The sequence below is a fragment of the Alligator sinensis genome, unplaced genomic scaffold (assembly GCF_000455745.1).
Source record: "Alligator sinensis unplaced genomic scaffold, ASM45574v1 scaffold135_2, whole genome shotgun sequence".
In the NCBI taxonomy this organism is placed as follows: domain Eukaryota; kingdom Metazoa; phylum Chordata; order Crocodylia; family Alligatoridae; genus Alligator; species Alligator sinensis.
In genome coordinates this window covers 600,175-622,430 of record NW_005842067.1, presented here as the reverse complement: position 1 = coordinate 622,430, position 22,256 = coordinate 600,175, and the positions used below count along the sequence as shown (strand labels likewise).

Genomic DNA, 22,256 nt, shown 5'->3' with positions numbered 1-22,256 from the left:
GGGGGGGCGGCCGCGGCCGGCCAGCGCCGGCAGCCGCTGCTTGGCCTCCCGCGCGGGGCCGCTTCCCTGGCCCCCGCGGGGGTAAGCAGCTCCCCTCCTCTCGCTGCCAGCTGGGGCCCGTGGGCCAGCCCTGCTCGCCTTGCTGTGGCCCTGCCACCGCCGCCCCACAGTGGTGGCTCTGCACTCCGCGCCGCTGCCGCGGGCCAGATAAAATGGCTTGGCGGGCTGCACGGCGGCCCGCGGGCTGTATGTTGGACAAGCCTGACGTAGCAAGTCTCAGATTCAAAGCATGTCATAGACATGCTCTGATTAAGCTCCACAACACTCTTGTGAAAAAAACTTTCACCTTTGATCCTAATGATACATGTAAGGAAATCCAGGCATAAAGAATTAAAAAAAAATGTACTCAGGGCCACAAAGAGAGCCAACAACAGAACTAGAAATGTATCTATTTTCTCGACCTGTGTTCAAGCCATAAATGTCCAATGAAATGCGTGTTCTGCTGAAGTTAATGGCAGACCTCCCACTGGCTTCAGTGGGGCCACCTCAATGTTATACCTCAGATGCAAACAGTAGTTAGGATTAAAATATTTAAAAGAGGAAATGAGAATCCCTTAAACCAGAAGTATCAAATGTACATGCTGAAATCCACAGCACACAGCCCCACTGATGAGGTAGGTTGACGGTGGGGGGCAAGCGACAGCTACATTAACCCCCTATAACTGCTTCACCTGCCCTAATAGCTGCCTATGGATCCAGCCAATGAGGAGCCCCAGCCCGGACATGGCTTGGGGGAGGCAGGATGAGTTTGACACTCCTGCCCTAAACTAACTTAAATCCATAAAACCTTGTAAATTTTATAGCCTTAATACAGCCCAGTTATCTTTCCTGCCTGGTGCAGGGGGCTGGACCTGATGATCTTCCAAGGTCCCTTCTGGCCTTACAATCTATGAATCTTAATGTTGTTATACACTGTATATTTGTAAAAAGTAGTAAAACACAAAATACTATATTCAATAGAACTCATCAAAATCTATCATTTCACTCTGACATTGTAATCCTGATACTGCAATTTTATAAGACACTTAGTTCAGATGCAATTTCAATGGAATTCAGAAAACTTTCTACTGAGGCTGCATTTTATAATTTGTATTTTATAGCTTGCAAAGGTGGAGTATGGGAAAACTGGTGCATCAGTGATCACATCAGGATATTCCATTTTACTTGAGTTTCTTCCAACCATGGGCAGTGTCTATTTATTGCAGGAAAAAGGCCCGTGAGACAATCACACCTGAAGCCCAAAAGTTAACAGGCATTTCCTTGGATTCTTTATGGAAAGGCTGTAAAAACAATCTACTAGCTCCAAAAACCATGGTAGCATACCCAAAGCTCCTGTTGGTAGTATACCTCACATAAGCAAAGTGCCAGACTAGATTGTTATCCTTTAAATGTATTCAGAGTACTAGGTCAGGATTCCAGTACGGCAGTCAGTGTAACAAAGTGTTTTAACACTCGGTGCCAGGCGGATTGTAAACAGTGACTAAACAATCATCATGATGTGCTTTTATACATCTAAAACAGATCCTGTAACTTTTCAAAAGTAAGTTACTGTGTAAAAAGGCTGCTTGTTTAGACAGATTAGCAAAGGTAATTCTAGGAAAACTACCCAGATTAAAAGAAACTTCCAGGTTCCTTTCCACAAGTACTGATTTTCTCTCCCCTTTCTGTTAGTTTCTCTCCCTTTCCACTTCATTTAAAGTATCTTATGGCTACTGCTGTTCATATTCTGCCTTGTTTCATGCTTCCTTGCACTTTCGTTCATACCTCCTCTCACCTTCCATGTTTTTCATTGGTCGCAAAGTCCATTTTAGATAACAAATTTATTTTGCCTTCCAGCCAGTGCAGTGATACATCTAGTCTGAGTGTTTCCCAATGAGCCTCCAGATAACCAGTGCTCCCCATCATTCTCTTTGCCAACAACCACAGAGTTTCTTTTCAAACAACAATGCAGCCAATGCTCAAAATTCAGAGAAACAAACTATAGTTCAGGGAACCCATGCTATACGTGACTGAGCAGCACCTCTCTAGGACATTATTTAGAGCAGTGGTTTTCAATCTGTGGTCCACAGACTATGTTTAAGGGGTCCGTGAAAGATGACAATGATAAACCCAAAGTACGCGAGTCCCCACATTTACAATTCAAAGGGGTCCGTACCTCCAGTCACAATTTTTTAGAGGCCTGCAAATGAAAAAAAGTTGAAAACCACTGATTTAGAGAAATACTTTTTGCTGGGACAGGAAGACAACTGGTGCAAAACTCCTTGAAGTCTCTGTAGCCCACAACTGTATGTAACTCTACTTTTAACACAGTGCATATTAGAATAATACGAGAATGGAACTTGCCCTATGATTGTAATGTGCACTTGAAAAGTCTTATCTCTACAGGCACATAAGAAAAATGTAAAATAAAGTAGCTTCTTCATCTGGATTAGTCTCTTTTCTTGACTGAATTGCTTGGAGTATAAATAACTCTAATTTTCCACTGGTAATATTTTGCCTTGTGGAAAAACGCTCAGATTACTTTTTATAAACCAAAAGTTTTCCTATACTGGCAGACGTGAAAAAAATATGAAAAACAAAATGTAATTTTATCTTCCATTCCAAAGTGAATATAGTGCTTCTGCAATATAGTCCTATATCATCTTTAAGATGAGCTTTACTTTATCTGCTGCTGGGCCCCTAGAAACCCTAGTAAAGAAATAACACATGAATCACTGTATACAAGGGTAAAGCTAGATTCAAATTTTGTAGCTACTGATTTTTTTTTCCAACAAGTCTGAGATACTACAACGTTAGGGGAAAAACCCAAGAGTGGACAGTGTATAACTCCAGTTCATAGGCGACTGGTAGGAGGGATATGTGCCCCCCCCAGACAGGGCTGTCCCTGCCGCTGCTGGCTTCTGCGGGAGCTTGCCAGCCCCGACCCTGCCGCTGACATCGCCAGCGGCTTCTGCTCCCCGCCCCCCCCCCTGCCGCTGACATCGCCAGCGGCTTCTGCGGGTGCTTGCCAGTCACCCATGCTCCAGTTTAAACCCAGAATGAATTATGGATCAAAGAATAAATCTCTGGAAATAGAAACCTGTCAAAGAAAACTGGCAAGCAAATTATTATCATATGGCTTGAAAAGTCTGACTGTATGTAGTTAAACCTCAAGAAAAAGCTGTGCCCATGCACCTTAAACATTCATGGCATTTCTACATGAATATTAGAAACTTAATAAAAAATCTGAATGATTCATAATTCATCCATTATCACATCCTGCTGCTTAAGTGGAAAAACTGTTTAGGAATAAAAGGTGTGAAAAGCAAGTAGTTTGGCTTCCCATCCAGTAGTTATTTTTAGTCTAAAGCTCCTAGACTGGTCAATGTGCCGGTGGTAACCTATACATATTAAAACTGTAATCTACAGAAATTATCTGTTTCAACAATTCCTTTATTTTACACCTCTCATTTCTGCCTGTCAGTGACCACAAGATTCAAATGAAGATGCATAAATAAGGGTCTACCTAATGGAGGAGGTGGCTGGCCGATTTTGCAGGGAGATCACAGGGTGAGCTACCATTTTTACGAGCTGATTATGGCATCCTCTCCTCCCCCATGCCCCTGATTGTTCAAGGGGCCAGATGGCCATGCCCCTTGCTGCTGATTGGCTGAGGGCTTAGCATCCTACAACCCCACCCCTTGCTGCTGATCGGTTGTGAGAGCTGTCCATCATGTAGTCCTACTCCTCTCCACCAACTGGTGGGTGGGGCCACATGACAGGCAGCCCTCTCAGCCAATCAGTGACAAAGGGGAGGGGGTGACAGCCATCTTGGCCTCTTCGTGCTGCAGTGCTGTGAGGACTCCTGGATCCCTCCGAGGAGTCAGCATTTTATTTTCAGTAAGTTTTCTTTTTTTGTGGATTCATGGACATTGCCTGCTTTTGTGGGCAACACTAGATTTCACGATTTCTGCAAAATGGTAATTTCAGTAGGTCCCTATGCATAAAAAGGGCATTAAGTTTGGAAAGCAAAGCTTAACTCAATAACATTAAAAAAGTTACATGTTCTAATTTCCATGATTAGTCTCCTAAAAAAAAGATGAAGCTAAATACATCGGTGAATCAGCTGACTCAGCTTGTACAAACTAGATCTGAACTCCACAGAGTTTTCTTTCTTTTCTGCTTCTCTGGGAGATGCATTCACTTTATACCCAAATGTTTAACTTTCTATCTTATGGGCATGGCACTTCCCTTATTGCAAGAAGAAAATACACATTCTTTTAATAGCTGTTCATTTAAGTACGTGTGCAAGTTAATCTAACAGAGATAGCAAACTGAAGTATTCTCCTAAACCACTGGCTCCGTCAGCTACAATCGCTATAAAAACTTTGAAGAAAAGGGTTAAAATGTGAATTTGGCTGCATGAGCTTCTCATACTTGTTGTCAAAGCTGTTTCACTACAAACTTATCATGCCGGGTTTATTAGAACACATACGAGTTATTTTGGTTTGCACACGCACCTCCACAGGATTATTTGCAAGTATTTTATTTGCATCTATAAATCAGTTTTAAAATACACGTTCCATTATTTTACCAGGAAATAGTTTGTATCTTCCAATCTGCGTTTGAAATCTTTTCATCTAGTAAATGCATCTTTTAATTTCTATTTTTCAACAAGATGTAAACCAAATGTATCTTTTAAGGAAAGACAAATACCCGGTTCACACATTGCACCACGAGTTTACTTTAACTTAACATACTAGAAACACATTTTAGGATTTTGAAAATAATGATTTAAATACTGAGAGACAATCCTGAATATGAACCTAAGCTGGCAATTTAAAAACAATGCAGTTCATGGGCACACTTAATTTCTGTATTTTGGATGCTGATATTTCACAATAATTACATCGGGACTTCATATGGATTTAAGAATCGGTATACTGAGATCCTTAAATGTAAATAAATATCAAGGGAACAAATTTACTTAAAAGCTAAATAGCCAAGTTTTAGGATCACTATGGATTGAAAACTTTATCACACGGCTGAGTCGTTTATTGCACAAAGCCACATTCACTGAAAAACTGAGCTACCAACTTCACAACAGGGCATGGAATAGAGCGAGATCCTGTCATGCCTAATAAATTTTGTGAAGCATGAAAGTAAAAGGCTACATGACATCAGCTAACTCAAGAAGTATCTCTCTCCCAAAGTAACCTTGTTTTTTGATATGGGTTATTGTTTTTCATGAAAAACACAAAATGAAGATAATGTCACTGAAGAGTATTGATTATTGTCATTCCATTGATTACCCGAATGGTTCCTAAGCTCACTTAAGCAGACTCATAATTTAGCAAAAATCATATTGTAACAAACAACACTCCAATTAATTTTTTTGTTAATTACCTTTTTGTGTCAAAGCAGCAACAAGCCACAATTTTGGAGTTAAAATATCTATCTTTTACTTACATATCATTGAGTGGTTTGTTGAAACTGCTCAATGTTACCACTTACAAAATATACGTTAAGCATGTGTTTTATTTTGTTTTACAAGTATCTGCCAGTTGGCTGCACTGGAAATAGTAATAGGGCGTGCTTGGCAAGAAAATACATTAACCTTAATGATTCAAAGGACTATCAAAGAAACAGAGACCTGTACCAAATAACTAGAATAAATAGTTTAAAATAATTGTTTTACACCGAATTAAGTGAAAATGTGTTAAAACACCACACCCCTCAAAATGCCACTACATCTGCAGCTGATGCGGTCTTCAATTTCTCTTTAGCCATCTATGACTTAAAGGAATCCATACTACTGAAGGTATAACAATGTGTTTTCCATAATTGTTCCCATATAATGTGATACAAGGTTATTACAGACTATAATTTGTATTTAGTTTCAACGGTTTATACAAATCCTGTTCCTTTTCTCCAGATGAAAAATATAAGCTCTTTTCCCTCACAGTTCTGTGCCCTGGGCTTTTCTTCATTTTTGAGTATCACATTTTCTTAAGTGATCCCAGGCATACAAGCTGCTGCTGCCGCTGTCTCAAGTTTAGTGAAGGAGTGAGAGAGAGGAATATGTATGCGTGCTGGCACAGAAAATGAAATGTCCTCATTTTGCACATATGCACTAGTTCAGGAGCATAATAGTGGATTGTTAGAATAAAAGGCTAAAGAACATGGTAAAACATGCAGCTGTTACAGGAGCAAAACAAAGATTAGGAGAGGCAAAAAAGGTCTAATTTTTGCCAATAAAAACGTGGGTGTACATCTTAAAACATGGAATGAATAACTATTTCTAACATATTAAGGCACTTCTTACATGGCTGATTTCACAGTGTCTGGGATCTAGAGATAAACAAATCATATAGTTCTTTTAAAGTTACCTTCTAAGTTCATGCCAGCTTGCAGACATTTCCGGTAGCGGCATGCAGGACAGTTTTTCCTCCGGATTTTGTCAATGATACAATCATTTCTTCCAGCACACAGGTAATTGTGTTGTCCTGCATTTACAAAAGAGGCAAAAACAAAAGAACAAAAAAAGGATATAATTAAGATAGTAGATAACTTTGTTTAAATTCATTCTGGTTTTAGGGTAAGGGATTAAGAGACGTGTAATGTCCTGAAATACCATTCTTCATTTTTTGTTACACTAATATTGCATCCATATAATTGCTGCTCATTTACACCCCACATATTTTCTTTATAGATTATTCTAAGAACTTACATCAATAAATGTACAGAAAAATTCTTTTTCTTAATGGTAACCTTGGATAGGTTTTGTTTTTAAGCTATGTTTTTCTTAATTTTTTGTGTAATTACTGAATTTTTCACCATGTTAAAAGTGCTTATTAAATAGGCACGGTAATTTGTAAAAATCAGAATGGTCAGATGATCGTAAGAAATGTTGGGGGCAAAAAGCAAAATAGCAATCCGTCTGAATGTCCTTACTTTCATGGAAAAAAATGATAAATTAAAGTAAAAAAGAAAATATAAGCCTTTAAAATACTAGTAAACACATTTTACTTTAGAATATTCATTAACTGTATGACACAGGAAAACCTTTTTGGTCTGGACAGATATAACAATTGTATCTGTATCCAAGTGTATCAGTGTAAGCTGTTACAATGTCTGCATGATTCTGTAGTAATACAAATGTAGCAAAACTGCTACTACTTGAACCCTACTTTATTCAGGGTCAACATTAGGCTGATTTAGCTAATTTGCATTGCTTTAGGACCATGGAGATATAACAGTTAGATCATAAAAGCTGATCCACAGTACTGGGAAGTAGGTCCCCCCTTCCATTTTGAAACAGCTAAAATGTACTACATAGTCCATATCCTTTGAAGCAAAAGTATGTAGACTCTGCATTTCTGAGGTTAAAAGAAACCAGCTAACAGCAGAGCCAACTGCTAGAAAGCCCAGTTTGAGAGAGTTCTTTCTGAAAGTCTTCTTGTGTATATACTGATTTTACCACTTTAAAAACAGGGAGGAAAACATCTTGGTTTTTGGAATCTGTGAAGTGGACAGACTAAATCCTTTGGTATTTTTATGGATCTATGGATCCAAAGCTAAGATGACCTTGGAAGCATAGCAAATTGAACTACATAAATTAAAGAGCTGTTTTTCTCTATGTCATTTCTCAGTAGTTAGTTTTTAGTTCACTTTTTTCTCTATTCCTGCCCCTCCCATAACTGTGAATAATGAATCTTAACTGTCTGAACTAGTTTGTAAAGAGATGTTTTTCTGTTAAGAACTAAGTATTATTAGGAAAAGGACAGCTTGTTCTCCAGTAAGAAAACCAAACAGAAGCCAGGTGTCTCTTCAGGTGATACTTTTTTGACACAGGTTGATGGCAGAAGTAAGTAACAGAAGTAAGAGCTTGTAAGGTGCCCTTTAGCTCTGGCCCCGTACAGAAGCACAACCCTCCTTTGTAGCAAGCAATGTTATCTGGGTTCTGGTTCCAGTTCCAGTTTACCTCCTGCCCACAAAGGGCTCCATCACCCAGCTCCTGGCACTCTGCTCTGGGTTAGTAACTGCTAACTGCATACCTGGACTTCTGCAACAGGGCTGTCTGTTCCCTCTTAAAGGAACAGACTACCCTGTTACAGGGGGAAAATAATTTTAAATTCTACAGGCTTACCTATAATGCTTGAAAAATTAACATTTCTTGCTATATCATGTCATATAATCATCCATAAAATAGGCAAATGATATTCCAATGTGTTTATTAACACATTAATTATATTGTTTCACAAACATTCTTTGCAGCTTTCTTCAAGAACAAATCAGAAAGTTAAGAGAAATTCGCATACTCGTTTAATTGGTTGCTATTACATGTCTGCTGATTCTATACCCAAGTTTCTAGGAAAAAGATGGTTCACTTATCGAAGGGAGTCTGAAAAATGTCTAGCGCAGGAATATATTTTCAACTTTTGTACTTGAGCTGTCAAAACTACTTGATCAATAGCAAAAAAAAGTCTCATTAAGAGAGTTAGGTGAGGTCAGCTTTTATAGATGGCCCTGCAGCTGGGGTTCAAAGTCTGTTGAGGCAACTGAGAGCTGCCACTAAAATCTCTTCAATTGTCCTTGTATTTTTTCCTGTTATACTTCAAAGGCTGGTTCAACTTGCCACATATTCTGCATTGTTTTCTATGCTGTTGGTCAGGAACAAGGACTATCCGTTAAATTTTCTGCTATGACTTGCCGCAGCTTTCAAGTATAAGAAACCTGGGAACTGATTTATCTGACTGCCACATGAGCTTCTGTGGAGATGATTTGTATCCTGTTGTTTTCTAGGGGTAAAGGTGTTAGGTTATTTTTTTCTTTTACTTGCAATGCTGTTCTCCTATGTTAGCATTAGTTGTAAAAGACAGATGGTAGCCAATGAATTTGATTCACCTCAGAAGTAGCAGCCTAATACTTCAAAAGTAAGACTGACAAATCTGATTTAGGGTGTGACAATTACAGTGCTTAAAAAAGCCCCAAACTTCTCTGGCATCTGCAATTTACCCACACACTTCTGGTTATGAGACAATCTCCAAAGAATAAGACAGAGGAGCCTACAACTGGGTATACTATGCAATACTTATTCTGGCAACCCCAACATCATATCTTATTTTTGTGGCCTTACACACTGCAGGCTCAATGATTGTTTTTGCTACCTACTACCGATCCCGTCTTTCTTTTGGGGCATTGCTACGCCTTCCTGATATTAGACTAGTCTAATGACAATCCAAAGTCATTTATCACAAAGCTGTTATCCAATTATCTCTACATGTACATCATTATATACATAAAATATACATTTATACAGTACAGAAACAGAATGACTATTATTATTATTTACAACAAATACTGGAAAATTGCTTTTACATTGCTACATGATTATTTAAGATATAGTTAGGATATAATGGATAGAAAATTATTGACTGTACCATATTACTTTAACTTAGAACCTTAAAGAGTTTTAGCCATCTCTCCTCCTCCCCCTCCCCGCATACAGCACACCCCGCCATCTGCATATAAATGACACGAATAAACAACACAACCCAAAGAAAGAAAAGCAAAGAAAAACAAATGAAACCAAGCCAAGATAACAATAAACCCTTTGACACTGCAAGTGAATGGGTGCATTATGTAAATGTAATGTAATCCATGCTTTAGGTAATCACACCACTATCAATTTTATTTACTACAAAAAAAAAAAGAGTCTAGAGATACAGTTTTTGGGGGTTTCCTACTGAATTCTACAGAGCAGCAAGAGTCCCAGGAGCTCTATCAAACTGTTCTTAACTAGATCACCCATGTATACAAAATTTGTAATTCCTAATAAATGATACATTCTTCAAAACATATCCTACCTTCTACAGCTCTTTTGAAGAACACTTTGCAGCTGCCACAAGTTAGAACACCATAATGACACCCAGAAGCCTCATCAGAGCAAACAAGACACAGCTTGGGAGGCGGTCCTGTAGTTGCTGAGGTGGTGGACGGAGAAGAGCTTACATCAGATCTCATACCAGGGCTAAAAAAGAAAAGGGAATAAATTTCATTTACAACTCTGGTAAAATCTTGTCATACATACATTTCATGTACAGTTATACAAGATCTCATTTATGTTCAATAATTACAATCTTCCCCAGAAAAAAAATCTGTAACACATCAATTGTTAGACCAGTAAAATCTATCGTCATTAGATTATGTATGTGCAACACTGAAATGTTAATTATGTGTATGCACAACACTGAAATATTATACCTGCTTATTTCAGAGATTCATTATTAAAACAACATTCCTTCTCCGGCTCCCTAATTATCATAGAAATTCAGGATGGGAGTTTACATCTTGAATTCATTATGCACTAGGGCTCCATAAAACAAAGAAATCAGTAGGAGGGAATTCCTACATCTTACTAGGCTTCTAGGCAAAGTGAAAAATAACCCTTCCACTGCCCAGCACACTTTGGGGGCACTGCTTTAAATGTGCCTGATGCAAGGGGGGGGGGGGTGTTGGAAAATAACTTGTAGTTAACAGGAATTTTCTTGTAAAATTCAATCTGATGAATTTTGATGACAGACTTAATGTGTTTAACCAAAAACAAAGATGGTTTGCCCTAGAGTTATTTGCAAGATTTCTAATCTATGCAATGTACTATAAAAAGAAAAAAAAAGAGGAAGAATGATGACAGGCTTAGAAAGCATTTGACAAAATTTTACTTTTGTGGGATGAACATCTGGAAATTTAACTGAGAAGATTCAAGTCCATGAACAGACAAAGTATGAAGTGAAATGATTTCTAGAGAAAAAATACAACGCATCAAAGGGTAGATTTACTTTAAACTTTGAAGCACACTATTGCTATGTGGACTGAGAAAAAAGGAACCTTCTTTCATGGAATAACTTAGTTTGCCTAAATATTGAGTAATAAAAACAAAAGCACAGCAGTGCAAGTAGGGGTGGAGAAGCAGGGAATTGCCCCTACACACAGATGGAGGCGGGCACCGGAATGGCAGTCCCTGTGCATGAGGTGCTACAGCTGGTATGTGGGAAGCCCATCTTGCACCTTCAAAAGCCAGAGCCCACGTCACAGCAGAATTAAGTGTGCCATGAGCCGATGACATGTCAGGAAAGACTTTGACCATTCTCTACCCACCTGCTCCCCAACATTTGGCATCCCTCCCACTCCAACTCCACCACTTGGCCCAGGACATCGAAAAAACTAATTGCACCTCTGCAAACACAGAAAACAATCCCACCTCCCACTTCCAAAAACCCAAAACAAGTAGAGGTAAACCTCTGTGCTTGCTCAGCCAATGATTAATAAAGACAAACTGAATCCCCTGCTAGAGAAAACAGGACAGAATTATCAAACAGTCAAGTCTGTTTTGCCATGATTATTTTTTTAAAAGATTAAAAAGGCTTAAAAAAATAAAGCACAATTATTATCTTGATATCACCATATAACTGAACTCAAAAGACAAGAACACAAGCAATATCATTAGCAGTGTGATTTAATAATCAGAAACAAATTAGCATTAAAAAACTAATATAACCCTGGAGATAAATAACCAGTAGGAAGCAAAAAAAAAAAAAAAAAGAGACTTCTTAATCACATTTTTTTTTCTTTTTTCTCCCTATCTGGTTCCTTGATTCCTAGCTTCATATCATAACTTCTCTCTCAATAACATAGAAAATGTAAAATGACTGTTTTGGCAACCTTTATGCATAGAAGAAGTTTATCCAAGGGCTGGACTAAAATCTTTGAAGTCAATGGGAGCTATGCCACTGATTTCAATGGGAGTAGGATAAACCAGGATATCCCTTTGAATGTGGAGAAAAACCACAATTTCATTTACTGAACATCAAGAAGATGACTTTTTTTTTGTTGGAGTCACTCTTTCAGCATGAAAAAAAAAAGATGTACAACAAATTGTGTATAGTTTTACACCATCTCAAACAATGAGTTCTCATAAATTTACTTTTTTCTCAGTTTTAAATGGTTGGTTAAAACTAATTTATTTTCTGTTCCTTACCTACAAACCATGCCTCACCAACACATGAAAATCAAATACGGGAGGCATTTTCTAAATTTAATCTAAAGCATTTATTTTAATTCTGAAATGGAAAGATGTTTCTAGGCAAGCTACTCAATGCTTGTCCAGCCATTGTATCTGGAACCAAAGATCTTCATGATCAGATATTCCATTCCCTTTCTCAACATGGAGAAAATCATCTTCAACATCATTAACAATAAGCCAAGGTAGCATTAGCATGGTAGGAGCCTGGATCATTCATATCCAAATGGTTCACAATCCACTCAATTCACAGTGGGTTGCTGAATAAAGGATGAGCGAGACAGCTGCTTGCTGCAGCTTTTACTTCAATGAGCACCATTTCTCCCCTCAACTGTACAACTGACTGGAAAACTGGTGTCATCTGCAATCAAACCGACAGCAATCAGCTGGAATGTCATAGTGGTCCCGTGGAGCTGTTACACTCCTCAGCTTGTTCACAAACCCTCATCTTTTTGAAGGCTGGGGAACCTATCCACACAAACGCTCCACGGTTGACTGTAAAACTATCCGTTCATAAATCCAGGAGCATGAAGGAACACACACACAAAGGAGCTATTTTTGAAAACTCCTTTAATATTTGATCTTTTCTGACAAATGTAACTATGGGTAATTAGTTTTCCTAACAGTAAGATAAACAGATAAAAGCAGACAATTTAATAAACAGGAAGGTGCCTGAATATAAAAGCATAGATGATAGCAGCAAGCTAATATAGCTGTCATCTACAGAAACATCCAAACTCTCTTACTTCCTGAAACTGGACAGATTACCAGATAGCTATTTGGCACTTTCTAGCCTGAATAATTTACTTGCCCAAAGGCGGCAACTCTACCCTGGCTTCTACCTGACATCAGACTAACGTGGCTAACTACCTTTCTCTGCTTTCTACTTCTTCAGTATTAGGGTTAGAGGTTTTTCTTTGCTTGGCTTTCTGAAGCGTACTTTGAATCTTCATTGTGGTTGAAGTCTTTAAGATACAAGTAAGCCCCTGAGAGAGGGTCTTAGCCACCTCAAAGTCAGAAACTTTGAAGTTTGTCTGCCTCTGTATCTAAGAAGGTAAGAGAGGAACAGATTTTTCAAATATCTTAGTATTTCAAATACCTACAAGTTCTCAAGGTTTAAGATTCAATGTCTGCCATGACTCTGCCTTTATACAGTTGGGATTAAGACATACCAATGGTGACAAACAATATAAGAAGACGATAAGGAAAAACTTACTTTAGGAGTAATTTCAGAAGGATGTGAAAAGTTTTTTGAGAGATATGCTATATTGTCCTTCTAGAGAATTCACCTCTGAGATTTACAATATGACTAACAGCAAAAGTAACCTTTTTATGTATGATACACAAACATTTCTCCCAAGTTTTAAAAGGAAACAAAGTATACCATTCAAATTACAAATATTACGTGATTTGTAACAGCACATTATATGTGATATATAGTTGTGTTAATAAGAATAGGTGATGTTAGGAAATCAGTTGCTTAAGAAACAAGTCTAGAAAGCTCCAAAATTCAGGTTTGTGGATAATGGAAGATAAACACATTTAAATACTAAAGTATGCATGCAGTACTTAGGATTTAACTCATCCTCACCTACTTCCCCAAACACCCAGGAGACAGCATTACCTAATATTTGACCCAATGAGAACAACTGAGGTGGCTGCTAAATGAACAGAATATCATGGAAATGCTAATGTCTCCAGTGCTAATGGAAATTTAACATTTGAGCTTAAATGGACATACCAACTGTATAAAAACTGCAAATCTTGTTATACTGAACCAGCTCTGAGAACTGAATAGGGACAAAGAAAACTTTGAAGCTGCATTGAGAACCTTGTGTCACATGAGATTATCAAGCATCTTAAACTCTGCCCTTATTAACCTTTCCCACCATATTCAGCTAACCATGCTTACTTCTTTATGTGGATTTTATCTCTTTTTTGTAGGAAAACAAACCTGACTGGGGAATGATCTTCTCAATTTGCTTCTTACTAAATAGGGAGGAGTTAGTTGAGAAGCTGAAAGTGGGAGGCTTCCCACTAGGTGACAGTGATCTTAAAATAAGAGTTCACAATCTTAAGGCAAGGAAGAAAGAATAACAGCAGGATAAAAACAGTGAACTTCAGAAAAGACGACGATAAACTCAGAGACTGGCAGGCAGATTCTCTTTTTGGAAGCCAAGTCTAAGGGGGAGAAAAAAAGAATAGAAAAAGAGCTGCTAAAGGGCAAAATAAAGGGTGCAAGACCATTCTATCCTGGCATGGAGGAAGGAAGTGTATTAAAAGGGCTACTTGGATAAATCTGAACTCTTCAATTTAAAACTTAAAAGGATTCTTAACAAAGAGTGGAAATCTGTCCCCATTACTAAGATGAATATAAGGGTATATTAAGAGCATGGAGGGACACAATAAAAAAGTCCAAGGCAGAAGTTGTGGTACAGATATCTTCAGCTATAAAGGGTAACAAAAACCATTCTACCTACATGTCAGAAGTAAAAGGACAACCAAAGAAAGCAAAGCTCCCTTCCTACAGAGGGAAGGCAAGCTAATGGATAATACAAAGAAAAACTAAATTGTCTTTTTTACTTCAGTCTGCGCAAAAGAAAGATCAATTGTCAGATGACTTGCACAATTCACATCAAAAGGGGAGACAGTCTAGAATGAGTTAGAGATTGCTTAGGTAAGACAGGTATCTATCTTCAAGTCAGCATGGCCTGCTGAAATTCAGCCTAGAGTACACAATCGGCTGAAGTAATAGCAGAGGCACTGATTCCTATTGTGTAGAACTTAGGGAGGTCTGGTGACATTTCAGAAGACTGGAAAAGTGCAATCATAGCTCCCATCTTTAAAAAAGGGAACCCAGAGAATTACAGACTGGTCCAAGATACTGGAACATGTCAAACAGTCAATTTATAGGCAAATGGAATATAACAAGGTGATAAGTAACAATCAAGAGCAAGTTGCATCTAATCCAGAGTGCCAGTGAGAGCCAAAGAAACTACCAGTGGGATAAAGAGATCAGAGGGTCTTAACCACTTTACAGTTTATTCCATTTTACATTATTACAGATAACAGCTAATGTAACTTCATGGTGCCACCACTACAGCATATGAATGGACTTTAAAATGTTATCCATAAATCAGCATAAGACAGCGAGGTATTATTATAGGCACGGGGAGATCAAGTTTCTTTTTCAAAATCGTATAGGAAGCCTGTGCCAGAGCTGGGAAGTGAATAGAGATTATCACTGCCTAAACTACACAACCATTCGTCCTCTGGGGAGAGGGAATTGGAGGGGCCAGAGAGAAGGGAAGAGAAGGGTTGGAAGAAAGGAAACGTGTAAAGAAATTAATGGCATCTATTTAATGTTTAGTGCTGTCCAGAGAAGAGAATGCTTTCTTAAGCATTTTAGGGGCATCCCAGTATTTTAGGGGCATGTGCTGGTAAAAGTGCAAGTACAGCTATTTTCATGTCTTGGTTGACTGTACCTTCAATTTGCTTTTATATTTAGATCTTTCTTACATGAACTACTCAATTCCATCCCAGTTCAAAGGAGCCACTGTCTCTGAACACAAGCAAGATCAAAGAACCCAGGCCTTGTTTGCTTATGTTAATAATCTCTTATTACATTAAAAATTTGCCTTTTCTTGCCATAATTCTAACAAGGCCTACCCATGCAGTGAGCTCCGAATGCCAGAATATACTGTTGCACGTACACCCTGAATAGGTGTAAGATTATATGTCAGATGACCTGCCTTCATTTCCAGAAAACTTAAGCTCATTAAATTTTGTAATCATTAACCAATACGCTTTGTAATGACTAAAACTGCATGGAAGCTCCATAATACTTTCAACTTTATGAGTCACGATTACTTCTCTTACCGGTTTTGGAAGCTGGAATTCCCACATGATTAGGAGAATATGCACTAATCCACTAAAAATGCACTCTTCATTCTGCATTGTTGTCATTGTTGTTCTCTGCTGCTAGGACAACAATCCTTCAAGCACTTCCCTGACAACATCCTCCTATTGAATTTTTCCTAAAGAGCTCTATTTATTCAAGAAGCTATAACCTGAAGTCTTAAGACATAAAATCTCTATTCTCAGCACTGATTTTAGAGAACACATATTCATCATTTCATACTCCTGTCCTTCACTACACACAAATGATTGGGTGGTTCTTTAGAAGAGCTTAGTATAGCAGGAAGAAGAGAGATCACAAACACCCTTGAGGCTGTTGTCAATCAGGCTAGGGACAGACATTACACATGAACTGGTTTAAGTGATCGGAAACTGGTTTAAACCTGTAACAGAACAGCTATTCAATGCACATAAACCAGTTTGAAAATGGCTGAAAATGGTTTGAGATAAACCTGGTTAAATGTAGTATCAGACTTAACTGATTTGGCTCAAACCAGTTTATGCAATGTCTGTCTCAGACCCCTTGCTGGTTTAAGATAAACTAGACACCCCCTGCATCCTGGCATGCATTCTGGGCTTGGCAGGGCTCTCTGCTCCACAGCAGGGCTGGCCCCTCTCCTCTGCTCCCGGGCTGGAGTTGCAGCAGAGACTGCAGGCACAGCAGGGTCTGCCTGGCTTCTCCCTGCCCTATCCCCCCTCGCTGCTCAAGCAGGAATCCCTCCCTCCCTCCTATCTGCCACAGCACAGACCCCGGCCCCATGGACCCTAGGCATGTGGTATGCTAGCTAATGCCAAGAGGTGTCTGTGTGTGTGTCTCCAATTTCACTGGGACAGGCAGACAGAACAGTGACTGCTTAGGGCTTTTTGGAAGTAATCAACAGGTCAGCTGGTAAGCTGTTTAAAAAGAGTCTGAAGTAATGGAGAGAGGCCATTGTTTTGCTGATGATGGGTTGATAAACACTGTTATCAGCCTTCTGCTAGCTTGCTTGCCTGTCAGTTTGCTGCAGACAGTATAAAGAAGCAGGGAGGGAGATAGGAAAGTTCCATATCATCAACATATGCAGGCACTGGGTCTAAGTTGGGTCTAAATTTTCTCTCTGAAGTGGTTATCTGTATAGATAATATAAATATAAAAGGTTCACCTATTTTTAAGATTAGAATAGCGAAAGACAAGTTCTATAAGGAAGCTGGAGAACTTCTCTTTGACATGTCCTAGTCCCTCAACTATTTTTTGAAGTAGACAGTTGAAATTTGCTCTCACTGTTCCCTGTGCTGAAGAGATTATGCACAAGTCATCCTCATGAAGCAAATCAAGAATGCTCTGGCCCAATTCTATAGAGCAGGTCTCTCCCTGTAATGGTTGCTCAGAACTAGGTTGGAGTTGGACAATGAAACTGAGAGCATGAGCCTGTGATGTGACTGCTGACACCGGACAACGAAGAAGAGGAAGCTGTAACAGGATAAAAGCAAGACAGGGAAAAAGGAGTAGAGTGAGACTGCTCTAACCCCGATCGACACTAGGAGATAGTTGAAGTAGGTAGAAGAGAGACACTTGTACTGGCCACAGGAAGGAATCAGATGGGATGAAGGACAAAGGAGAGGCAGGGACTGATTAGGTAAGGAGATGATATTTATCCCACAAGCAGGCAACAGCTTCCAAACCCTCACATCTATCCTTCTCTCCTGCCTACGCTACATCCTGAAGTAGAAACAGCGTATATTCACACCATGCTGTAAAATCTATTGACCAAGTTGCATCCACAAGTAGCACTGTTACAGCAGATGACAACCTATGATTGCTGTCCTATGATGATGCATGACTGCCATTAGCAGACTGTCGTTGTCTGTGCAGCAGATCTAAAATTTCTGATCCGGCTGACCCTGTGTGTCAATTTCATGCCATCTGATAGAATTTGGGTTTTTGTTTTTTTGGGTTTTTTTTCCAATTTGCTGTTTTAAAAACCTAGGAAGTCCACAATAGAAGCTACGTTAAGAGATTTTTACAGGCTACAGAGACAAGCACTCAAAATTTAAGTAATGCCAGAAATAAGGTTGACTGAACAATCAACTGTCACGCTCAAGTGCATGCAGTTTGCTAATTTCAGTTACAAAATCATACAGTATTTCTGAAAGCATTTCTGCTTTATTAAGTGAAGAGGAACTGTTCTCAGGATGAACCAGGTTATATAAGTAAAGGAGACTGTCATATGTTGGACCCATTTGCTGAAAAAATTGGAGGTAAGTGGTGAAAGAGAAAGGGACTGCATGAAGAGAAAGGAGCACCTCAAAATTATGTCAGTTGAATGCTGTTCCAGAGAACTGGATTTTATTTCAGCCTTTGTCATGGAGTCCTATGTGGTGCCAGCCAAATCAAAACCTGCTCTTTCTATTCTGTGCTTCCACCAATATATATTTTTTGTTATAAGTAATAGTCATTGCTGCTACCCAGAAAACAAAATTAAACTACAAAGTTGGCCTTGTTAAAAGAAAAGGCTTCCATTCTCATCTATTCATTTATACTAAATAATCTTCCCCCCAAAACTTTCAACTCTGGATTTATAATATACATTCATATACACTGATTTATAGTATGAAATACAGCAATCCAAGAAGAGAGAAGCATGTATCCATATTTCATATTTAAAAATAAATATAAGGGCAGATTTTCACTTTTCAATGGCAATTATGTGTGCTGAGCATTTCTGAGAAATAGGTCAGTAGTTTAAAACTTGAGTAAGGGTGACAACATCTACTATGGTTACAACAGTTTTGTTTAGACAATTATTTCAGCTGCAAAGATTAAATTAGTTACACCATATCAGTTTACAGCAAAACATCTTTTCAAAGAAACATTTTCCCATTATAACAGAAACTAAGGCTATGCCAGGCTGATTCCCTGAGTTAGCTTTAATTTTTAATAAGGCCATTTGCTACATGAATACTATGTCAAATGCAACATGAGACAGAAAACAGATTATAAGCCTTACAAAACTAAAAATAAATTATTAAACTGATTGGTAGCCGACAGTCTAGAGTCTAATCTGGACTTCTGGCATCTCTCACAGGCTAGGCTAAATCTGATAAGGACAATATTTACTGACTGTATGGAAAGCTGCCAGGGGCTGTCTGTCCCTGGTTGTGTGAAATTAAATATTGTTTGCCACACAAATATGGAGACTAGCATGGATCACAGTGATTGAGACAGAATCAAGAATTCTACATATCCAAGTGCATGTTTAACAAAACAGATTTTTAAATATCTAAAATCTAGCAAACAGCTAGCATATTTAATAAAAATCATTTACTTATATTGTAATCTCTTAATTTAAAGCAGCACAAAAGGAAATGCCTTCTTATTGGCAAAAGCGGGATTCCAGGTCTACTCATAATTAAAAATTATCCTTTACTTCTTTGAAGAATCTTATTCATTTACCATCTACTAGTTATTCAGAAAAAACAATTAACTATGTCCTTTTCCCCCTTAAATGAAGAAGAAAAGGAGGCACTATGGAGGCAGGAATGTACAAGCAAAAAGTGTTCTAGGCTGTATGGGTGTCTAATTTGCAAACCCTGTAATTATTATTTTTTTAAGATTTCAAGGATCTATTGTGAACTCTTTTCACAAGTCTTCTCTATTTATATATCATGTAATACATACATTTTATGTATAGTTCATATAAACTAAATAGTAAATGCCTTCCTACTGGGCTATTCGGGCGACATGAACATGATGTGTAGATTTTATTTGCTTCTCTTCAAACACAAAGCCAAGGAAAAGCTTGAAGGCAAAAAGTAAAGGCTACCTAAAAAACTCAAAAGAGGCATGTGTAAAGTAATTAGCTCTTTAGAAATCAAGTTGTTTAACTAGCAGCAATTTCGTTGTTAATGATTAACCAGAATCTTTCAAAGCAAGCTCAAGGTCCAAACCTTAACAAGGAAAGGTGTGGTAATGCTCTTGGTGCTGTGAACTAGACTTTAACTGCATAATGCTAACTGCAACTAATGGGTCTCTTGCAAAAAAAAAAGATTGAATAATTCTAGTTTTCCAACTAGAAAATCATCCATATGGTTCTAAGTGTAGTCAGTCTGGTCCAGAGCTCCCAGCAGGCTGAGGAATACTCGTGAGGAAAAAACATTAGGGTAAGTCAGTGTTACAAACAAGAACATCTTCTGGCTAGATTATTAAAATAGGGATATCAGATATGGATCATCATAAAAATGAAAGCCCTATAAAGAACCATGAAAACTAGCAGAAATGTGTGACACAAGGTTATCCAATCTCCTGAAGAAACTTTTCTTCAATTCAAGCTAAATGACAAAAAATAGTGTTTTTTTAAGTATAGTTCAACACTTGTTCTTTCAAGTCTTAATTATAAAACCTCTTGATAGTACATAGTTACAGAGCCAGGAGTATTAAACCATGTGAAATTATATTTGCACGTTATATTTGCTTTAAAAAAATTAAAATACTTCTGTGACTTCTAATTTAAAAAAATATATACAAATCATTATTGAGGTTGAATGAAAACACGTCTTCAATTCCTACCCTTAAGAATTATTTATAATGATTCTATAAAATAATTACTCATATATAGATATATCTATATGGAGGGCCAGAATTGAAAACATCAACCAAATTTAGTGTGTCCAAAGTCCAACCTTCTGGCCAGATCATTTTAAATCTGTATACGGGAAAACACAGCAGTATATATGAACCACTAAAGAAAGAACATCTTAGAGTAAAACCCATTTTACTATAAGTCTGCATTCTAAAGACATATTGTAATCCATGAAATACAAATGACAGTGTTCAATTTTAAAGCATATTGCCATCTCAAAATCCACATGAAAATCAAGCCATTAAGGATAGTAAGTTCATGTGGGCAAGAAGCAGAGACAATGGCCTTAACAGATTTAAGACTAGCAAGAAATTTAAGGCAAACAGCTATCACCAACAGAGCAATGTATCTAAGAGATCTAGATATAGTACAAGATTTCAACTTTTCAGTTTTCTGGAAGAAAGAAAAAAGTTATTTGAAATATATAACAAACATATTTCCTTAAAATTACTGTAACTGTGAGAAAAAAATGGCAAACCCTTATTGCTACTACTATAATGTGAAGGCAAAATGCTTATAACTGGCAGATGGAAAGACAAGGGAAATTTTCTTAGCACTGGATTATCAGTTCTGATGGGTCAAAGTACAAAAAGAAAATAGTTTAGAGATTTGCTAAGATTTCTTGAGTTTAGGACATTGCAAGGAAGATCAGCCATCAAGTTCCTACTGAGCTAATACTTTACACACAAGAGTTTCACTGTTTCCACTTGAAATCCAAAACACAAAACATTATCAACTTTACAAAGGACTGTTTCTCCAGCATAAGCCAGTTTGATTTCAAAATTATGTTAACCTAAACTAAGTTATAGATCCCCCATAAGCTATACCTTTAGACTTAACCCTGGAGAACAATTTTGTTCATCACTACCACCATCTTATCTTTCAGAAAATGAAAAAAATGTCAATATTCAATTCCACATATCAGTTTATTACATTTTTTTGGATTGCCTGCTTTTTCATACATTAACAAAATAATTGCTGATTATTTACTTGATACCCACTAAGTAGTAAAACAGTTTTCAAATCAAATAGAAAAAAAGTCCGTGGAACAGGTTATACTTACTAAAAATATTATATTTCTTTCGAAAACAAACCTGTTTTTCTTTACCAATTTAAATATAAGCACACAAAGTATTTTTAATTAAAAATTATGCTTAGAACTTTTATGAATGGTGGTATACAGTGTCAGGTTACTCTAAAGTTTCATTATTCCTCAAAACACCTATAAAAACTACTGGCAAAGTATCCCAAAGTGCTGGTCCACATAAAGGACAACCACCTTTGATTGCTATCATTTATTCAGTAACCTCAAATGACAGTTAGGCTTATGTGACTTGACTAGTAGGGCTGTGCGAAGTGTGGGTAGCTGATTCCATTCGGTCTGATCTGGGGACCGAATCTCTGAATCCAAATCAAATTGGGAGACTGATTTGAAGCATCTGAATCGATTTGGCAAAGATTTGGCCACTTCAAAGATTTGACCATGGACTAAACAGATAGCAGCCTCCGACTGGTAAATCTGTTGGGGTTGCGGGAGGTGGGAGGGAAGAGGCATGGGGGAGGAAGGGATTGGGGCTGGGGGTGGGACAAGGTGCTCA

General features: G+C 37.9%; 1 protein-coding gene across 2 annotated transcripts in view; it reads right to left on the bottom strand.

Annotated features, from left to right (window-relative positions):
* The window catches only part of NR3C1 (nuclear receptor subfamily 3 group C member 1), a 136,718-nt gene that overhangs the window by 38,273 nt on the left and 76,189 nt on the right, over positions 1-22,256 (bottom strand). For both annotated transcript variants that reach the window (XM_025204031.1, XM_025204029.1), the window contains exons 3-4: positions 9,909-10,072; positions 6,429-6,545 (exon numbers count right to left, since the gene is read on the bottom strand). In XM_025204031.1, coding sequence (XP_025059816.1) covers positions 6,429-6,545; positions 9,909-10,072 — 281 coding nt within the window. The remainder of the gene's footprint in view (positions 1-6,428; positions 6,546-9,908; positions 10,073-22,256) is intronic.